Here is a 20313-nt window from a genome sequence, read left to right as displayed (position 1 = left end):
TTGCACACTACTATTTTGAATTAGTGATAATTCACAGAGAGAGAAAGAAGAAAGCTGTATTTAGAAAATAATTATTAACCAGCTTCTTGGTTATTCACCAGCCACTTTGCTCCAGTCCATAGCACACAGCACCATAAACCCAGTAGAATCTGGCCAAGAGAATATTCACCTCAAATTGTCATCTGCTACACTTCCCCCCCCCCCGGCCCATTCCTAGTCACCACTATTCAGCAGGTCCGCCCGGGGGGGGGGGGGGGGGGGGGGCAAGTGGGGCAATTTGCCCCAGGCCCGAAGTATGTCGGAGACTCCCCACACTTCCGTCTTCCCCCATCCCATCCCCCCGGCGTCCTGGATGTGGCACGCTGAGGCTCCGGTAGAGGGGGTAAGCGGCATGGTAAGGGAGGGGCCGGACAACCCCCTGACCCCATCCCCCCACAGCCATGATCCCCAGCTCCGAGCCCAGCCCCTCTGAGCCGGACACCTCCAGACCCCATCCATCCCCTCCACAGCCCAAACCACCAGCTCGGAGCCCAGCCCCTCTGGGCCGGCCAACCCCCTGACCCCATCCCCCCACAGCCATGACCCCCAACTCCAAGCCCAGCCCCTCTGAGCCGGACATCCCCTGACCCCATCTCCCCACATCCCTGAGCCCAGCCCCTGTGAGCCGGGCGCCCCCCTGTGAGCCCAGCTCCCCCCGGAGCCCTGGGCAACAGCAGCACCACCCCCAGGCAACGACAGCCCATTTGCACCAACCATCACCATCACCCAGCGACAGCCCATTATGTAACTGCAAATGTCTACATCCCATTAAAGCATTTAATGTTTTCAAATGCTGGATTTAGTGTATTTTCAAATTATTACAAATTAATTTTTGAATGTATTTCACTGGTTATTTTTTACATTTCCAAATACATGTTACTATAGTATTGCAACTTTTTTTTATGGAAGGGGCCCCAAAAATTGCTTTGCTTTGTAATAATTTGAAAATACACTAAATACATTATTTAAAAACATTAAATGCTTTAATGGTATGTATACCAGCTGCTTAGCTGCAGCGCGCCAGGGCCGCTCCCGGACACAGCGCACTGAGACGCCGGGGGATGGGGGAAGACGGATGCAGGGGGAGCCTCCGACATATTCATGGCGGCCCCTGCGGGGCCCCCGGGGCCTGGGGCAAATTGCACCACTCCCTTCCCCCCCCCCGGGCAGCCCTGAGACATTCTCTCGCCTAGACCTAGACCAGTTTCAACAGATTTAAAATTTTTATTAAAATGATTTTAAAAAAAAAGTGAACAGAGTTTGAGCATAAAAGTTTATGGTTATCAGGGAATACTGTACAGAATTATCGATGGTGCAAAGTTTGGTTTAAAATCAGGTGGCATAAGGAATACATAATCTGCAATATCCCCGATTCGGGGTAAAAGGTTGATGGGTCAAAGTACAGGCATTGAGATATGAGGGTATGAAGTTCATATAGTGGCTATGTACGGGTGTGGAGTATAGTGAGTAGATATAATGATGAGGATGGATTGACCCTCATTTGGTGAGATTTAATGTTCAGGGAGTTTATGGTTCCAGTAATTCTCTACAGATTTGTCACCAAGATCAAGGACTGCAGTGAAAAGACAGCAAGGCCTGTGTGCTGGACTTGTGTGTAGAAGCTGATTCACAAATATTCAGTGTAGTGTATTATATGGTGTCATCTTACATCCTTCCCAAGGGCAAAAAATCTTCTGAAACAATGAAGGCTTGGGCTCATGACCAGTGGCTGCAGAACTTTTGGATGCACAAGTCCACATTTCTGCATCTGTGTGCAAAACTCACCAAAATAAAAGCTGCACTGACAATGGAAAAGAAAAAAAAATTGCACTATGGGGATCTGCAACAACCGATTCTTATTGGTCAATCAGTGGTCTCTCTCCTAAACCAAGGTGGACTGGATTTCTTTAATGTAAGTAGTCACAACATATTGTTAAAGCTCATTTTATGCTCAATGCTGTGTTAAGATCTCTGCAGTCACAGATAATAACGGTCTTCTTGGGGAATCAGGGCACAGTATCCAGTCTGCAAGACACACACATACACCCCCCGCTTGAACAAAACCCCATCCCTCCCGTTTTGCAACCTTCCCCCAGAGGAAGCAGACCGTGAGTGTTTTCCACCACAAACCCCATCCCTCCCGTTTTGCAACCATCCCCCAGAGGAAGCAGACCGTGAGTGTTTTCCACCACAACCCCATCCCTCCCGTTTTGCAACCACCCCCCAGAGGAAGCAGACCGTGAGTGTTTTCGACCACAAACCCCATCCCTCCCGTTTTGCAACCATCCCTGGACCAGTGACAGGTGCATGAGCAGCCCAGTCATTGGAACTAAGCAAGGAGAAGCCAGTGGAAAAAATGAAAAGGGGCCACTGTGGTCTCACCTTGGGCTCAGGGGCACACTCCATACCCACAAACCCTACCTCCCCTTTCACGAATTCAATGAAAGGGGCCACTCTGGTCTCACCTTGGGCTCAGGGGCATGCTCCGTTCCCCCAAACCTTACCTCCCTTTTCACGGATTCACACACAAAAGAGTGAAACAGCATGCCTCAATCATGCAATAGATCAATTTGGCACATTAGCCAGGAGGAAGCAGACTGTGAGTGTTTTCAACCACAAACCCCATCCCTCCCGTTTTGCAACCATCCCCCAGAGGAAGCAGACCGTGAGTGTTTTCCACCACAAACCCCATCCCTCCCGTTTTGCAACCATCCCCAGAGGAAGCAGACCGAGAGTGTTTTTGACCACAAACCCCATCCCTCCCGTTTTGCAACCATCCCTGGACCAGTGACAGGTGCATGAGCAGCCCAGTCATTGGAACTAAGCAAGGAGAAGCCAGTGGAAAAAATGAAAAGGGGCCACTGTGGTCTCAACTTGGGCTCAGGGGCACGCTCCATACCCACAAACCCTACCTCCCTGCCTATAGAGCCAGCCCTGGAGCAGGGAAAGAACTACATTTCCCAGCATTCCCTTGGCCACTAGCAACAGGAAAGGATGGGGGAAGGAGTATGGAACTGAAATCTGCAGCTTGCTGTGAATGGTAGGAACAGAGCCAGCTCTAGGTTTTTTGCCGCCCCCTCCCCAGGCTCCCCCCCCACCCCTGTATTGCCCCAGCCCTGGACTCTCCCCTGCCCACACCCCCTGCCGCCCCAGCTCTGGCCCCCACCTGCACTCCCCTGCCGCCCCAGTCCTGGGCTCTTTCCCCCCCCACACACCCCCTGCTGCCCCAGTCCTGGGCTCCCCCCGGCACCCCCTGCTGCCCCAGTCCTGGGCTCTTCTCCCCCCTGCACTCCCTGCCGCCCCAGCTGTGGCCCCCACCTGCACCTCCTGCCGCCCCAGCCCTGGGCTCTCCCCCGCCCACACCCCCTGCTGCCCCAGCTCTGGCCCCCACCTGCACTCCCCTGCCGCCCCAGTCCTGGGCTCTCCCCTGCCCACACCCCCTGCTGCCCCAGCTCTGGCCTCCACCTGCTCTCCCCTGCTGCCCCAGCTCTGGGCTCTCCCCCCACACACACCTCCTGCTGCTCCAGTCCTGGGCTCTTCTCCCACCCCCCGCACCCCCTGCCGTCTCAGCAGCAAAGAAGGAATTGGGGGGACTCAATGGTCGGTGCACCTCTCTATCTGAAGCCTAGCAAGGGAGGTATGTGGATCCCACTAGAATTTAAAATGAAAAGTAAGGGAGGGGAGGCTCTGGACCTGGGCAGCTTTAGATACAGTACCAGGCACTTAGGAGGATTTCCACTTCTGAGCCATGGAAGCAGAAATTGACTTTTCCTTTCCAGATATTGCTAATATTCAGAAAGGGAATCTAGCACCTGCCTTCCAGATTTGAACACCCTCAAAATTCAGGAGTGCTCAAGCTCAATTTGGGCAGCTGTTACTTCATTTCCCCCAAATCAAATATACTGATCCACTGTAACTTGCTGTAGAAAAAAAAGAAATGCTGCCCAGTGGTTATTAGGACTAGAATTGCTATTTTCAACAGCCATTGCTTTTTTTTTTTTTTTTTTTTTTTTTAGTTTTAGTTTTATTTGTTTAAAAGGAAGACCGTGATAGTGCATTTCCCATAGAAACAAAGAATGGAACAAAAGAATAATAAAAGCACCTCAACTTTTCCTCATTTATGTAGGACAGTCTTATAATGTGCATCCAGATATCCTCCAATCACACAAGCTGAAAATTGTTCCACTTTACTGCAGTTCTGTAACCATGTGGGAACCAATCCTGTCTGTGTTCTGTGCACATTCAAAATTCCTGCTGAATGACCCGCCCTGGGAGCAAGTTACCAGTGACCCAGGGCTGGGGCGGCAGGAGAGTGCAGTTGGGAGGGAGAGGGGGAGAGCCCAGGGCTGTGGTGGGGGCCAGCCAAAAATTTTTTTGCTTGGGGCAGCAAAAAACCTAGAGCCAGCCCTGCCCAGAAGTCAAACATTTCCTCAAACTTTAGCAGGATTCTGGTTTTATTTCTTTCCTGTTAATTCTTTTTTCCTCCTCCAGGGATAAGGATCCACATACCCCCTGAGGTGCTGGAAAATAATACCCTTTCCAACATTGCAGCATTTAAGAATATATTCTATACCCGAGGACATTATGTGCCAAAACGTTAAAAATTCTGCAAATTTTATTTGTCAAATAAATGTTGAGGTTCCAACATGGTATTGGGGAGCACAGGCCAGAGGCTGCACAGAGGTGGGAGATCACTATGCAGCTCTCCCCGGCACACACACTCAGCGATGAGGCTGCCCCCAACCCTGACACAGCGCAAGGATAGGGTCTGCCACAGAAACACCCCAGGGTCCTGCCTCTCCATGCCAGGTGCACCAGGTGTGGGGAGGCAGGCTCAGCAAGGTAGGATCCAAGTGTGGAAGAGCTTAGTGTGGGGGGATCCAGGTGTGGGTTGAGAGAGTTCTGTGTGGGGCTATCTGGGTGTGGGAGGCCCAGGGGGGATCCAAGTGCTGGGGGAGCTGGATGCACAGGGGTTTTGGGGGGAGGGGGGTTTGGGTGCAATGGTAATGGGACTCTGTGGGGGTCCAGGTGAAGGTTATTGGGGCTCAGTGTGCGGGTCTGGATGTGTGAGGGATAGAAATTGGCAGGGGAGATCTTGGTGTGGACATCTCAGTGGTGGTGGGGTGTCTAGATGCTGGGGGAAGTGGGGCTGAGTCGGGGGGGAGGATCCAGACGCAGCTGGTGGGGGCTTGGTAGGGTGGGGATCCACGTGCAGGTGGCTCATCGGGGTGGTCCAGATGCAGGGGGAGTGGGGCTCATTGGGAGGGTTCTGGGTGCAGGCGGGTGAGGCTTGGCAGGAAGATCTGGGTATGAGGGGCTTTGGATGAATAGGGGTTGGGTGGATGGGGGAGTAGCTCCCTGTACAGGTCTTCCTCCCCCTGCAGCTGAGAAGCAATTGATACAGGAAACACGGGAGTGGGGGGAGTGTTTGCAGAGCTTCCAACAGCCAGGGGAGAAAACTGGGGGTGGATCTGACACAATCCTGGATGCTGTGCAAGGAAAGAGGAAGTCCCGTCCTTCCCAGGCCAGCTGGGACTAGCAGCTGAGTCAGGTGCAGGGTAGGAGCCCCCAGCGCCACAGTGATTTACCTCTCTGTTAGCTGCCCTGGGCTCCCAAAACATACTTCTGGGGAGGGTCTCATGACCACTCAGGTGGCTTCCCTTTGCTTCCCCATCAGAGAGTCATTTTTTTGTAGGGAAGCAAAGAAATCTGCAGGGAACATAAAATCTGTGCATGTGCAGTGGCATAGAATTCCCCCAGGAGTAATTTTCTTACCGCTTTAACTACAAGTTTTAATACATAGGAAAGGATTTCATATACTCACGGAGCGATCAAGGGAATTGCAGGCACTTTGTCTGAGATGCTGAAGGTCCCCGTCTCACCATATATATCCGTGAAATGAACTCCTGCCACGCTGGTTACATGATTCCCAGGGAAATCGAACAGCACTCTCTCTGTGCTGTGTCCAGAGGCCCAGTGCCAAGCCTGACCTCCAATGAGCAGACCCCCTCCTCTCTTCACAAACTGGATCAGCTCCCTCCCCTGTGCAGCATCATAGGCATCCATACAGTAAACCCCAAATGAGGCAATGAACTCCTCACTGGGCTGCACTCGGGTGCCAGAACTACTGAGAATACTCAGCAGGGAACTCAAGCTCTTCTGGACACCAACCACTGCTCCTGGGGAGGGACTGAGCCAATCCACAGCATTGCGTAGGAACCGAGCCATCTTGGGGCTCCCCAGGTAGCTCTCATGAGAGACGACCACCATCCGGCCCTTCCCATACTGTGAGGCGGCGATCAGGACCTGCCCCTGGGGGTTCACCAGCACTGGGAAGGCAGTCTCGCCAATGAGCAGCAGCTCACAAGGAACAGAGTCACCAATAAGATCCCAGTCCTGGACACCGTCCACCAGCAAATCATAGGCAGCTGAAGGATCCATGTTCTTGTCTTGTCTACGGGAAAGACAAATAATAGTTTTTCTTATGGTAAAAACATTCAGAAGAGGATTTACTTATCCTTCTTTGCCTCTCCTGGATTAGTGTGAAGGATGCTCAGATACAAGCAAAGGCCACAATCAATATGTCTCATTCCTAGAGGTTGAAACTCACCTGCCTCCACCTCCTCCCCCAGGGCAAAGGTGTGCTGAGCGGTGATGGGGAGAGCTCTTTAGCTGGTCAGATTGCTACTGTATATAGCTCTGTCATGGGGTGTGTGATGCTGGCAGGCCAGAGCCAGCTCTTGGCCAGGCTACAGGCATTGGCTAACAAATAACATGCTTATAACTGGAGACCAGAGCAATTCACCTGTATGTTAGTTTTGCCCAAAATAGGTATTATGTTTAATGTTTAGATTCTATGAAATGGTTGTAAGTTGCTGCATGCATTAATCTCACTAGTAATGTCTGTAAGAAAATATGTAAGTTTTGCTTTATAAGTTTGAAAATGTTTGCCTCGAACTTGTGAAGTCAGGCCTGAGAATTGTCCCTCACTGAGCCCATCCAGAAGAACTATTAAAATCAGATGGGCTATCAAGAAACATTGCAATAGAAAGGATTGGTGAATGGCCCCATCGCTCCTGGGAAATTCTACATGGAAGGAAGATTGTCCTGTGGGATTGGAAGCTGAATGAAGGAAATAAAACAAAACCACAGGAAAATTTTCCATCTTTTTAGCTGTTTGTATTCTGAAGGGCCAGAGACTCTAAACTGAAGCCTGAAATACCCAGGGACTGATACCTGTTACTGCCCTGAAAGACACTTTGAATTGATAGATCACTACAACTCTGTTACTCTTAGGATGTAGATGAGTAACTCATTTGTGTATGTATGTTATGTTTTCTTGCTTTAACCTGTAAATAACTCTCTTATTCCCTTTTCCTAGATAATAAAGCATTATATAGATCATTAGAGGATTGGCTAAACGCGTTGTCTTTCTTTAAAGACGTTCTCCATAGGATTCTCATTCTTGAAGATTAAGAAGCTTGAGGATAAGCCAAAAGAAGAAAAGACTGCAGTGCTAAAAGTGACATGGGAACTTGGTAGTGGTTGTAGTATTAAAAATGGCATAGGGAAGAGTAAGATAGCTGACCAGTGCCAGGGAGACTTTTTAGTCTGAATAGTAACTGTGAACAGCGGGGTAAAATCAACGTTGAGTAGGAAAAATCTTTGCCTTGCATAAAATAAGGGTCTTCCACATACCCAAAACAAATGAACACCTTCTCTGGAGGTAGAATTGGGCCTCTCCCCCACTTTGGAAATAAATTCTGGAATGCAGAGAATCCAGGATGGGCTTCTCAACACAAACAAACAATAAGGCTGCAGGAGCACATGGAAGGAGGACCATATTGCTCCTTTGCTGATGAATTCAGAGAAGAAAAGTATGATATAGCTAGTTGTGGCAGGCTTGCTTCTGACTGAGTGCACATTGATACTTGTAGCTTCATGCTAGGGAGGACATAACAGAAGATGTGCTTGAATACCCATTTAGACAAAGTCCTCTTAACAAATAGCACTGCCCAGTAAATTGGTATCAAACTGATCAGAAAATGGATGAGAAAATGTTATCGTTGGTTTTTCTTCAGGAAAATTTGTTGACATGAATCCTGAAATGCTCCAATTTGAAAGCTGTAAACTCTGCGGAGAGCTAAAGTTAGGGTGCTCCATAGGCTATAATTAACAGTAGTGGGATAAGGCTGATGAAAGTAAATGAAGGCTGAATGTTTAGAAACGTTTCCTGATGGTGAGGTGTATTAGATCATGGAATGAATTTTTTAGAGAAATTGCAGAAGTTCCATCACTCAAATAATTTAAAACTGGACTAGTTTTAATAGTTTTTTGCTCCTGTGAAATTCCACATGGAAGGAAGATTGTCCTGTGGGATTGGATGCTGAATGAAGGAAATAAAACAAAACCATAGGAAAATTGTCTATCTGTTTAGCTATCTGTATTCTGAAGGGCCGGAGACTCTAAGCTGAAGCCTGAGATATCTAGGGGCTGATTTCTGTGTCTGCCATGAAAGACACTTTGAATTGACAGATCACTACAACTCTGTCACTCTTAGGATGTAGATGGTAACTCATTTGTGTATGTACGTTTTCTTGCTTTAACCTGTAAGTAACTCTTATTCCCTTTTCCTAGGTAATAAAGCATTATATAGAGCAGTGGTTTCCAAACTTGTTCTGCCGCTTGTTTAGGGAAAGCCCCTGGCAGGCCGGGCCGGTTAGTTTACTGGCCGCGTCCGCATGTCCGGCCGATTGCGGCTCCCAGTGGCTGCGGTTCGCTGCTCCAGGCCAATGGGAGCTACTGGAAGCGGCTCAGGCCGAGGGACGTACTGGCCACCGCTTCCAGCAGCTCCCATTTGTCTGGAGCAGCGAACCGCAGCCACTGGGAGCCGCAATCGGCCAAACCTGCGGACGTGGCAGGTAAACAAACCGGCCCGGCCCGCCAGGGCTTTCCCTGCACAAGCGGCGGAACTAGTTTGGGAACCACTGATATAGATCATTACAGGATTGGCTAAACACATTGTCTGTGAGATTAGATCTAAGATACCAATTGACCTGGAGTAAGTGACTGGTCTCTTGGGACTGGAAGGAACCAGAATGTGGTGGGATTTTCTTGGTGTCAGTGACCATGTATCACTGAGTCCAGTTTGTCTGGGTGGCAAGATAGAGTGGAGAGTCAAAGGGGACTGTCTGTGACTTCATGGTAAGAGTGTTATAGTGATCCAGGAGTTCATGTTTGTCGCTGGCCTGGTGAAATCTAATTACAGGACACACCACCAGTTTGGGGTAATTGCCCTGTTTTTGAGTCTGTCCTGTGGTAGGCACTTACAGTTGTGAGCCACTCCAGACAGCAAGAGAGGGTGCTCACCGCGTATCAGCCTGGAAAGAGCTAATGAGGTTGAGAAGGGGACCACTGAACTTTATAGGCCACAACTGAAGGGAATTAGACTGGATAAGCAACCCCTGGTTGGGAATAGAGCAGGGGCAGGCAAACTTTTTGGCCTGAGGGATGCATTGGGTTTTCATAAATTGTATAGAAGGCCAGTTAGGTGAGGGGGTCGTGGCCCAGTCCCCACCTCCTATCTGCCCCCCCCCCCGGGACTCCTGCCCCATCTAACACCCCCTGTTCCCTGACAGCCCCCCCCAGGACCCCTACCCCATCCACTCCTCCCCACTCCCTGTCCCCTGACTGCCCCCAGACTCCTGCCGCCCCATCCAACCCCTCCTCTCATTCCTGATGGCCCCCCTGGAACCCCTGCACCATCCAAGCACCCCTTCTCCCTGTCCCCTGACTGCCCCCAGAACTCCTGCCCCTGACTACCCCCTGCCGCCCCATGCAACCCCCCCCTCCTTCCTGACTGCCCCCGGAACCCCTGCCCCTGACTGCCCCCGCCTGCCCCCTTCTGCCCCATCCAACCCACCCTCCTTCCTGACTGCCTCCCCCCAGGGCCCTGCCCCCATTCAACCCCCTGTTCCCCCTGACTGCCCCGACCCCTATCCACACCCACACCCCCTGACCACAACCCCAAACTCCCCTGCCCTCTATCCAACCCCCCCTGCTCCATGCCCCCTTACTGTGCTGCTTGGAGTCCACCTGGCTGGAGTCGGGCCACACCACTGCCACCACCACGCAGCACAGAGACCAGGTCAGGCCGGGCTCTGCAGCTGCGCTGCCTCAGGAGCTCACAGCCCCACCACCCAGAGCATTGCGCCGGACGCAGAGCAAGCGAGCTGAGGCTGTGGGGGAGAGGGAACAGCAGGAGAGGGGCCGGGATTAGCCTCCCGGGCAAAGAGCTTGGGGGTGGGCAGGACGGTCCCCTGGGTTGGATGTGGACCGCAGGCTATAGTTTGCTCACCTCTGGAATAGAGCCAAGCTGAGGAGGACAGGTGGGGCTATAATAGAGCCAGGAAGCAGGCAACAGAAGAGGGTCTGAAGTGTGGAGGGCTGTGGCCACTCTCTAGCTGTAGAGAGAGAAAGGAGGAAACCCAGGGGAGAGTAGAAGCCCTGGTGTTATGACAGACCTGGACTTGACATGACCCGCAGCCATGTTGTGTATGGACTGAGCATAACCCGCAGTCAGCTTGTATGCTCAGCCACCATAAATTGGAAACAAAAACCATAGTAAATTTAGCCTTGGCTTAGAATCCCAGCTGCAGCATTGATAACAAGGATAGATACAGGAAAATCACAGTTTCATGGGAATAGGAGGGTTATGGACAAGCTAACCTTTAGTTTCTGCATGTTTCTAACTAGGTGCTTGTGTGAGTTTTTGTGAAAAGTTGCTTTTTCTGGTAAGTAGACATTGTGAGGTTTTGCTGTTACTAGAGGAATTGTTTGAGCCCATTAGGAGTTCTGACTGGTTAAATTTATTGCATAGTCATGCTTTAAGTAAACTAATTGGTTCAGGTATAGATAAGAAAGACTCTCATTTTACCTATATAATGAGGGTCAGAAGAGAAGCCAGTTGGAGCCTAACTCTGGGACACAGCTTAAGACCAAAGCTGCTGGAACTTTTATATCCTGCATGACCATACCATGGAGCAGCCGGAGCCCCTGGCAAATCTGATCCTGACTGGCCATCAGGAGACATCAGTCCGCTTTAATAGGAGTGGTGAGTATTAGATGCTTGGGGTGTGTATACTATTAAATGCTAATAAATGTATGTTAAGGATATTTACTATGTAAAGATTCTTTCATTGTGAAAAGGTCCTGTAAAGCCATAGAGCGCCATTGCACCCAGAGAGAGGGAAAAGGGCTCTAAATTTGTGTGGGTAACACTGGGGTTCTGGCCTGGAGGGAAAGATGTACCCAGAGGTGGGTGGAGGAATAGCCTGATAGAGGCGATGTAGGAGCAGCCCAAGGAAACAATAGCAAGGTTTGGGGCAGTGCAGACGTTGGCTGCCGATTGTATGGTCCCTGGGCTAGAACCTGGAGTAGTGCCCAGGCCCATGTTCCCCTACTGACCACGGGGGAAGTGGCACAGACCAGACAGATGAGCAGAACACAGCCATCAAGTGGGACTTCGATACTCCAGAAGAGGAGGGCTATAGTTACCTGGCCAGAGAACCAAGTCATGAAGAGAGAGCACCCTGAGTTGCAGATGGGGAGAGAGAAGCAGCGAGGTGCATGAATGAGTGACGGGGAGGGTCAGACGTGAGTGGAGCTAAACCCCAGAGCAGCCAGGAGGAGTCGCCCCATGTGGTGAGTGGACCCTGTGACAAGCTCTTGAAAACTCCTTGGAGTTTTCTTGCTGTGTAAAAGATAAATTAACCATTTTGTTATAGAAATACAACTGAATGCTGTATGACTATCCAATACAAACCCTGATCCTGCCCATGGCCACTTCAGGAGAACCACTAGTTGAAGGGGGACATTCTTAATCACCCAAGCCCCTGGCATGATGTTCCATTAGCTATTTAGTCTGCTTGTGGTCTTCCTCCCACCCCAGGTATCACACTCTCCTTTCTACCCCTTCATCCAAAAGACCCAGAGACTTGCTTCATCCTCAGACTTCCTTCTTCCTGAGGCACCAAGACCTCCTCCACTTGATATAGCTGCAGGAGAAGGAAAAATAAATGGTCTTGGAATATTAGGGAAAGCTGTAAGTCAGGAAGTGAGGTAGTATCACTAGTGTATATAAGAATCTGGTGGCTTCTGACATTTATAATGTATCATATTGCATGGTGGTTAAAAATGCTGGAAGCCACTGAAGTCATGTCTATACTAGGGCTCATGCTGGTGGTAACAACAGCTGGCATTTTTGTGTAAAATTCCTTATGGAAAGGAGATTACGTTCAGAAAAAAATGGACAGAAATCAAGATCTGAAAATTACAGGTTGCTAAATTCAGTTGAAGAGATTTTCAGTTCATAAATTATATTGCATAATTCCTTAATGTCACAAAGCTTAAAGTGAGCCATAATCTATTACTGCTTAGACAAATACTTTTCTTTAGAAGCTCAACTGTAACTCTGTGTCATTGGGAAGTTATCTAAGCAAAATTGTAGATACTCCACAAAGAAGAAACCCAACTTAGGGGCGAGATGGATGAAAAGCCTGTGAAATAATGTTGTCAAAAAAGCAGAATTACTGTGATATCTGTTGACAACAGGGAGTGCTACTACTCCTGAAATGTTTCAGCGTGGTAGCCGTGTTAGTCTGTATCAGCAAAAAGAACGAGGAGTACTTGTGGCATCTTAGAGACTAATTATTTGCAATACACAGCAGTTTATTGAGAAGGAATTACACAAGCGGTAAGGGGTTATATTAAGCTCATAACTACTACGTTAGACATTAAGAGCTATATATTCCTCTTAACTAGTCTCTCTTTCACAAACATACACAAACAGGTCCTGCAATTGCCTCACGCAGTTCCTGCTTGGCAAACAGAGAAGGTGGTTACCAATTTTATAGATGGCTTCTTCCCTCCTGGTCTATACTTCTCAGCCCTCTGGTCTGTCTCGGATTCCCTCAAGGCAAGGCCTTGGTTGCCTTGAGACCCCTCTGCTTCACAGTCCTACTTGAGTCCGCTGAGCAGAGTTTTGGCTACTCTGTCTGGCAGCGTTGCTTCTTCAAGCGTCAGTGAAGGAATCCCAAACAACAGTAATTTATTTTGCTTGATTCCTATACTCTTTTTCCTCAAAGGAGTCACATGTCTTAAAAGCATGCCCAGTGGGCATGTGGTTACTAATTTTTACCTAATTAGTATTTTAGAAGGGGATGGGGGATGGGTGGTACCGAACGAAAATCACCCCATGTTTACTCACTCGTCAATCATTCACTCTGGCTCTCTGCGTGATGTCCTTGCTGTAAGGTCATTATAACCAGGACGACTTGTGCTTCATGCTGGGACTTTATACATGTGATATTTACTTTTGCATGGGCCCATATTTGCCTACCAATAGGTTCAATATCAATCGTACACACAGACTTTGCCAGTCCTTTATCAAATCTGCTTCTGCTTCAAGGGAACCTGCTCCCAGGCAGCCATTCAGCCATGTTTAAGTCATGTCAAGTTATGCTCACACCATTCATTCAGTATGGCCACACTAGTCTGGCACCATCCCAACAATATCCCCTTCTTTAAAGACATGTTCTCCGTAGGATTCTCATTCTTGAAGATTAAGAAGCTTGAGGATAAGCCGAAAGAAGAGAAAAGACTGCAGTGCTAAAAGTGACATGGAAACTTGGTGCTGGTTGGAATATTAAAAATGGCATAGGGAAGAGTAAGATAGCTGACCAGTGCCAGGGAGACTTTTTAGTCTGAATAGTAACTGTGAACCGGGGGAAAAAATCAACTTTGACTTGGAAAAATCTTTGCCCTGCATAAAATAAGGGTCTTCCACATACCCAAAACAAATGAACACCTTCTCTGGCGGTAGAACACCTTCTCTGGCGGTAGCGTCTCCCCCACTTTAGAAATAAGTTCTGAAATTCAGAGAGTCCAAGATGGGCTTCTCAACACAAACAAACAATAAGGCTGCAGGAGCACGTGGAGGGATTACCATATTGCTGCTTTGCTGATGAACTCAGAGAAGACAAATATGATATAGCTAGTTGTGGCAGGTTTGCTTCTAACTGAGTGCACATTGACACAGCCTTGTAGCTTCACGCTAAGGAGGGCATAACAGAAGATATACTTGGGTACCCATTTAGATGAGGTCCTCTTAGCAAATAGCACTGTCCAGTGAATTGCTATCAAATGAAATAAAAAGTTTGGTGGACTTTCTAAGAGATTTAGTCTGCTCAAACGAGAATTACAAGGACCTTTAAAATCAAGTATGTGATTAGTCCTCACCAGTAATGATGGTGGCAGGTACCCTCCCTTTTCAGATAATGAAGACAAGGCTTTCTGAGACATTGAGATGTCATAAGAAGTGGGATTGAAGCAAATTGACAAATTAAATAACAAGCATAGGACTGCGTGATATATTTCCAACAGTTCTGAGGGGACTGAAGAATTTGCTGAGTTGCTAATATAAATGTTCTCTCATTAAAATCAGCTACTATACCATAAGGTTGGAGGGTAGCAAATATTGTATCTATATTTAAGACAGGCATTTAAAATGATCCTGGGAATTAAAGAGAAGAGAGCCTGCCTTCAGTACTAGGCAATTTGGTGGAGACCATAATTAAAGATAGAGTTATGAAATACCTAAATGAGCACATGTGTCTGTAAAGGGAAATTGGACAGACACAATCTGTTAGAATTCTTTGAGGGTGTCCATAAAATAGTGGATAATGGAGACTCATCTCTTGTTACTTTCAAAAGGCCTTTGGTCCAATGTTCTTGTGAAGGACCATAATGAAACTTTCAATTGTCATGGTGGTGGAGGTAACATTCTGTCATGGATTAGGGTACAGCAGACCAGACCCTGGCCTCAACTATGGCCAATTTGTGCTGCTCTGGCAAGGCAAAGTGACAGTACCACTGGCTTACCCAGTCACTGACAACTAACCTGCCATGTAGGGGGATCTCCAGGTTGTTATGCTGACTGCACCCAACCAGCCTTTCACAGTGGCTCATGTGTTGGGTGGGACAGAGAGAGAGAGAGAGGGCATCAAAGGGAGCTGATAGTTACTCAGCACTTTTGAAAATCAGGCTGCTCAATTAGGTACTTCAATAAGAATTTAAGGATGTAACTTTAGGCACACAAGCTGGGATTTTAAAGGAAACCATGTGAGTTACTGCCCAGCTCCCACTGAAATTCAATGGGTGTTGGGTGCCTAATTCATTTAGGATCCTTTCAGAATCTCAGCCAAATGTTGGCCAAAGATGTTAAGATGTTGGCTAAAGACTGATAAATAGAAGTTATTCAATGGTCAGTGCTTTAGTGCACTGATATATGATCTCAAGGAGATCGATTTTCTCCTGGGTCTCAAGTTGTTATCTGAGGAATTGTTTCCAAATCACTGTTCAGTACTAGCAATATATATTGCTGATTAGGCAAATGCTTTTCCTTAGAAGCTCAGCTGTGACTCTGTGGTATTATGAAGTTATCTAAACTTAGTCAATGACTGTTTGCAATGTTCAACATGTTCAGACTTACCAGCAATGGATATGTAGAATTGACCAGGGTGTCTTCAGAAGATTCTTTTCTTGCCTTCTGGAGTATGTCGTTTGGACAACACAGTAGCCCCCAGATAGCTTTTGAGAGATGGAGCCTCTTCCTGTTCAGGGGTAGCTGTAAGTCAGCTTGTGGATGATTATCAGCCTGAATCTGCTCTGCTCTGTGATAGCTCCTCTCTAGTCATTGGTTATGAGAACAACCTTCTTCAGGTGAAGAACAGTGACTTAACATCGTGTGCCTCTATCTTTTATGTGCCTTCCTTGCACTCATTAGTGTAGTGTCCTGCCCACAAAGTGGGCGTCCTTTACAAATGCATAACATACCTCTGCCACAATTGGCTGGAACTTTCTCTTGGGCTGTCTCATGCAAACTTGATTTTCTCTAGTTCTTGCTACTGGATTGACCTGCAGAGGGGTCATATGGCTTTTGGACTTGAAAATCTCTTTAAATGAACTGAGCATGTTTTAATTCCCTGATTTTGACTTTTGTCCATTTTTATCTGAACCTACTAAGTTATATCCCTTCTATGTGATATAAAGGTGCATTGATGTATGCTAGTTTTTTGCTGAATACTCCTTTGATATACATAGCCTAGAGTGTTTTTTTCCCCTCATCAGTCTGCACAACTAGAACACAATTCCTGGCCTAAATTGGATGTGCCAAGCACAGTTGGTGCCAAATCCCACAACTGTACAAGTTATAGTCTGGGTATTATTTACACAGTGGCTGTTATTAAGGATTAACAATTCCTGCTAAACATTCATACAGTGTTACCTTTCTTCACTGTGGTAAATCAACAAAAAGCCAGGATGTGAGAGAGACAATCCTTACAACAGTCTTATTGTTGTGAAAGATAAATGGCAGGTTTTAAACTTCTGGAACAATTTCCTCTGGAAAATGTTGAGGAAGGATACAAGGTTAAGTTACTATATCTCATGGTTGTAGAGTTTACTAGATTGCTCTGATAAGAAAGAGTGTTTTGGTTTACTCCTTTATCTAAGGCTGTGTCTAAATTACAGAATTTTACCTAAAAGTCTCCACTGGTGGTATCTGTGGGAACCCTAGCATATATAAGAATCTGGTGGCTTCTGACATTTTTTATCTGTCATATTCATGGTGGTTAAAAATGCTTAAAGTCATGTCTATACTAGGGCTCATGCTGGTGATGACAACAGCTAGAATTTTTGTGTAAAATTTCTTATGGAAAGGAGAGCATGTTCAGATAAAAATGGACAGAAATCAAGATTTGAAAATTACAGGTTGCTTAATTCAGCTGAAGAGCTTTTCAGTTCAAAAGCTATATTGCATAATTACTTAATGTTAACAATCTTAGAGAGTCATAAAAATTGCATTTATGGTCTTCTGAGGAAATGACACATGAGGACACATAGGCAAAGTTACATTTATTTGGCCCACATCTGCTTTTCGGCCTGTGGATGCCTTCATCTGATTTTACTGGAAAATCAATAGACTATTTAAGCAAAACATGAACAAAGTCCCACGATTGCAGTCTCCGAATAAAGCGTTAGGTGACTGGCACATCTATTTCTAGAGAAGAAACTCATTAATTAGCTAATCAGAACTTTGCTTCAGGTTCCTCAATCTATTTCTACGCCACACCCTGAAGCAGCAATCTTCTTGTATATTTTATTTCATCATTCAGATTATCTGTGATTTTTCCCAAGAAAGTCACCATACCTAGCACTTTATCTACACTAGAAGCACTTTACCAATATAGGAATACTGGTATACTACACCAGCAAAGGGCTTCTAGTGTGGATGCAGCTATATTGGCAAAGTATAGCAAAATAAGCTATACCAGTAAAAGTGCAGTTTCACCAATATAAGTCTACACTACGGATTTTTGCCAGCACGGCTGTGTCACTCTGGAATCATACTTCTTCACCCCTGATTGATATATTTATGCCATCAGAAGTCAGTAGTGTAGACCTGACCAAAGATTCTCGCAGGATCTGACAGGACACCATTTTCAGATAGAATTTCCCTCGTATACACAAGTGTCTTTTTTCAGGATTTGGCATTTTGCTTTATTCCATTTCAGTTTATTGTCCCTAGCAACAAGTGCAGAGGGGACACCATGCTGGAGAACTGTCACTGTTGCCAGCCTGCACCTCAGGTTGCTGTAATTTGGAGGGAAAGAAGGAAAAATTTCTCTAGCTGGTTGTGAGATAGATGTGGTCTGGGAGTCAGAATTTCTTGACTTTACTCCTAACTCTGGGATGGAAGTGTGTTGGAGTGGTTAGAGTTTGGGGACTAAGGAGGAGTCAGGAGCCCTGTGTTCTAGTCTTAACCCTCAGAGGGAGTGTTTTCTCTTGGTCACAGTAGAAGAATGGGAATCGATACTTTAGGATTTTGTTTCCAGCCCTACCACATAGCTGATTGCTACCGGTATGAGATATTGGAAAAGCCATTTTAACACTTGTGTATCTTTGTTTCTCCAAGGGTAAAATGAGGATGATAATACTTACCCACTTTTGTACTGCTCTTTGAGGTTTTAAGGATAAACAAGGATTATATAAAAGATAAATGAAAGTTGATTGAATTTACGTGTGGTTTTGACATTAGAATTACTCCCAGGGAGATTAATTAGTGGACAGAGGTAGCTGAGGTAGTCATAGTGTAGTGAGCCGGTGTGGCTCCCCGCTGCCCCGGAGAGGGTCGAGCCCCGGCAAACTCTTGTACACATAGGTACATAATAAATTGCAAGGTCCTTCAGTTTCACATACACATGTAGCAACAACTCAGTGAAGTGCTGAGCAGCTCCTTCAAGATAATAACCACCCTCAACTCCCACTGAATTTTAATCAGAGCTGAGGGAGCTCTACCTTGCCAGGAGGCACTCAGCATCTCACAGACTCTCTATTTTATCTGTCTGTTTCTACTGCGCCGGTTATTGCAGAATCTAAGTGTCTCTTCGTAATGTTTTATCATTCACTACATTTGTAATTTTCATTCAAGTGTGGGGTGCGTGGGTCTGTGTGCACAGGTGCATCTGTCATATTATGCAAGCAGCGGTTGCTTTAAGAGACTAGTGTCCAACGTCCTGCATGATAAGGTTTGGCTGCAGAACTGTGTAAGTGGGTTGAGTTCCCATACTTCTCCAAGCGGTGTTGTAGCGGGGTCGTCACCCGCTCTTGCCCTTCGGGGCTTAAAACAGCCCAGGAGAGAGCTGTGGCTGGGGCAAGAAGCCTGGGCTGATTGGGGAAAGTAGGCTCAGCTGTGGCCATGCCCTAATCAGGCCCAGCTGGCCCCTATAAGAGGCTGTGACATTATAGGGCCCAGTCACTCTCCCTCTGCCTGTAGAGGGAGAAGGGCCTGGCTGCAAGGTGCCAAACAAGGAACCTAGATTGGAGCAGGGCTGGGGAAGGGCCAGAGGAGCTGGGAGCTCCGGGCTGGAAAGCCACAGGCTGCAGGCCTGCTGACAGGCCAAATAGGTACTGGGGTTGCAACGGGGCAGCCCATGGGTAGCCAGAGGCAGCAGGTCCGAATCCCTTTGCCTGTGGTGAGTGGCGTATACATTGCAGTCTGCCCAGGGAGCGGGGCTAAGTGAGGACTGGCAGTAGCCAAGACTGAGGCGAAGTGGGGATAATGGGTGGGGGTTCCCCGGGGTGGGGAGACCCCGAGACTGAGGGGGTACTGCAAGGGGGCAGCACCTCAGATAAAAGAGGCACTGGGGTCCTGAGGGGGACACGGGGCCTGCGGTAAGACGGATCACCGGCCTGCAGAGGGCGCTCCGGACACTGGACGGGCTAATTCCCAAGGACGACCGGCAGGAGGCGACGCAGGGGTGAGTCTGCACCCTTACAGGTGTATAATCGCACTATTCTGTATGTTAGTCCAAACATAACCCTTCCCAAGGTTCACCTTTACTGTTATCTTAAACAATTCCAGCAAAATATAAACCCCAGTCTAAACTTGACCCAAGCTTGGCTAGTCCTAGGTTTGCTTCCTGCTGGAACTCTTCCACCTTGCCCCCTCCACCGCAGAAAGAGGTTCCAAGCCATCATATATTCTGAGTTGGAGCCAATCAGGTAGACGTGCCAGCATGGGTGAGTAGAAATAACTCTGTTTCTCAGTGCTTGGTACAAGCACCTAGCAACAGGATGGCTGAACAGAAGAGCTTTGCAGTGTCCTAACACTTCCCCCCCGTTACAGTATCCCCTGAACCGTCTGATAATCTTGAAACACTGCACTGCGAACAGAGCAAACACTTAAGTATTACCTTATAACATGGAATACAGATATTATAAGTGAGATTAATGCATGCAGCAAATTACAAGGATACCATAAAGTCTAAGTCCTAAAAACATTTTTATACCTATTTTAATAATACTGACACAGAGGTTACCCAGACTGGTTCCAGCTCTGTATCTGTGAGTGTTTCCTTGAGACCTGGAGCATTGGCATGGTGTCAGCATCACATATGCAATAAAGAAGAAGTGTGTGATTCTGAGCCTAGGCGACAGGCTATGAACTCAGATTGACCTGAGATTCTCTGGAAGGCTGGATTTCCTGAGAAGTGTGGATTACATGCATTACGTGTTTTTATTATTTGTATTCAGATAGTGCTGAAATCCACAGGCCAAATCCTGTGGTGAAAGAGTGGTGAAACTCTTCTCAAAGAGTGGTGAAACTCTTCTGAAGCAAAGGAAGTTAGGACCAGATTGTGGAACCCAGAACCA

The 20313-nt window shown here is 47.3% G+C and overlaps 1 protein-coding gene and 1 long non-coding RNA gene across 2 annotated transcripts in view; one reads left to right on the top strand and one right to left on the bottom strand.

The window, feature by feature from the left end:
• Nucleotides 1-13215, bottom strand: part of LOC135976096 (TRPM8 channel-associated factor 2-like) — a 31013-nt gene extending 17798 nt beyond the window's left edge. Inside the window, exons 1-2 of the mRNA XM_065570649.1 lie at nt 12943-13215; nt 5864-6493 (exon numbers count right to left, since the gene is read on the bottom strand). Coding sequence (XP_065426721.1) covers nt 5864-6480 — 617 coding nt within the window. The 5' untranslated portion in view covers nt 6481-6493; nt 12943-13215. The remainder of the gene's footprint in view (nt 1-5863; nt 6494-12942) is intronic.
• LOC135976140 (uncharacterized) lies at nt 693-7448 on the top strand. The gene is made up of 2 exons (XR_010593349.1): nt 693-3079; nt 4531-7448. It is a non-coding gene; the product is annotated as an uncharacterized LOC135976140 (long non-coding RNA).
• Nucleotides 13216-20313: the final 7098 nt, after the last annotated feature.

The sequence above is a fragment of the Chrysemys picta genome, chromosome 1 (genome assembly GCF_011386835.1).
Source record: "Chrysemys picta bellii isolate R12L10 chromosome 1, ASM1138683v2, whole genome shotgun sequence".
NCBI classification, from domain to species: Eukaryota; Metazoa; Chordata; order Testudines; family Emydidae; genus Chrysemys; species Chrysemys picta.
This window is presented reverse-complemented; position numbering and strand designations above follow the sequence as displayed.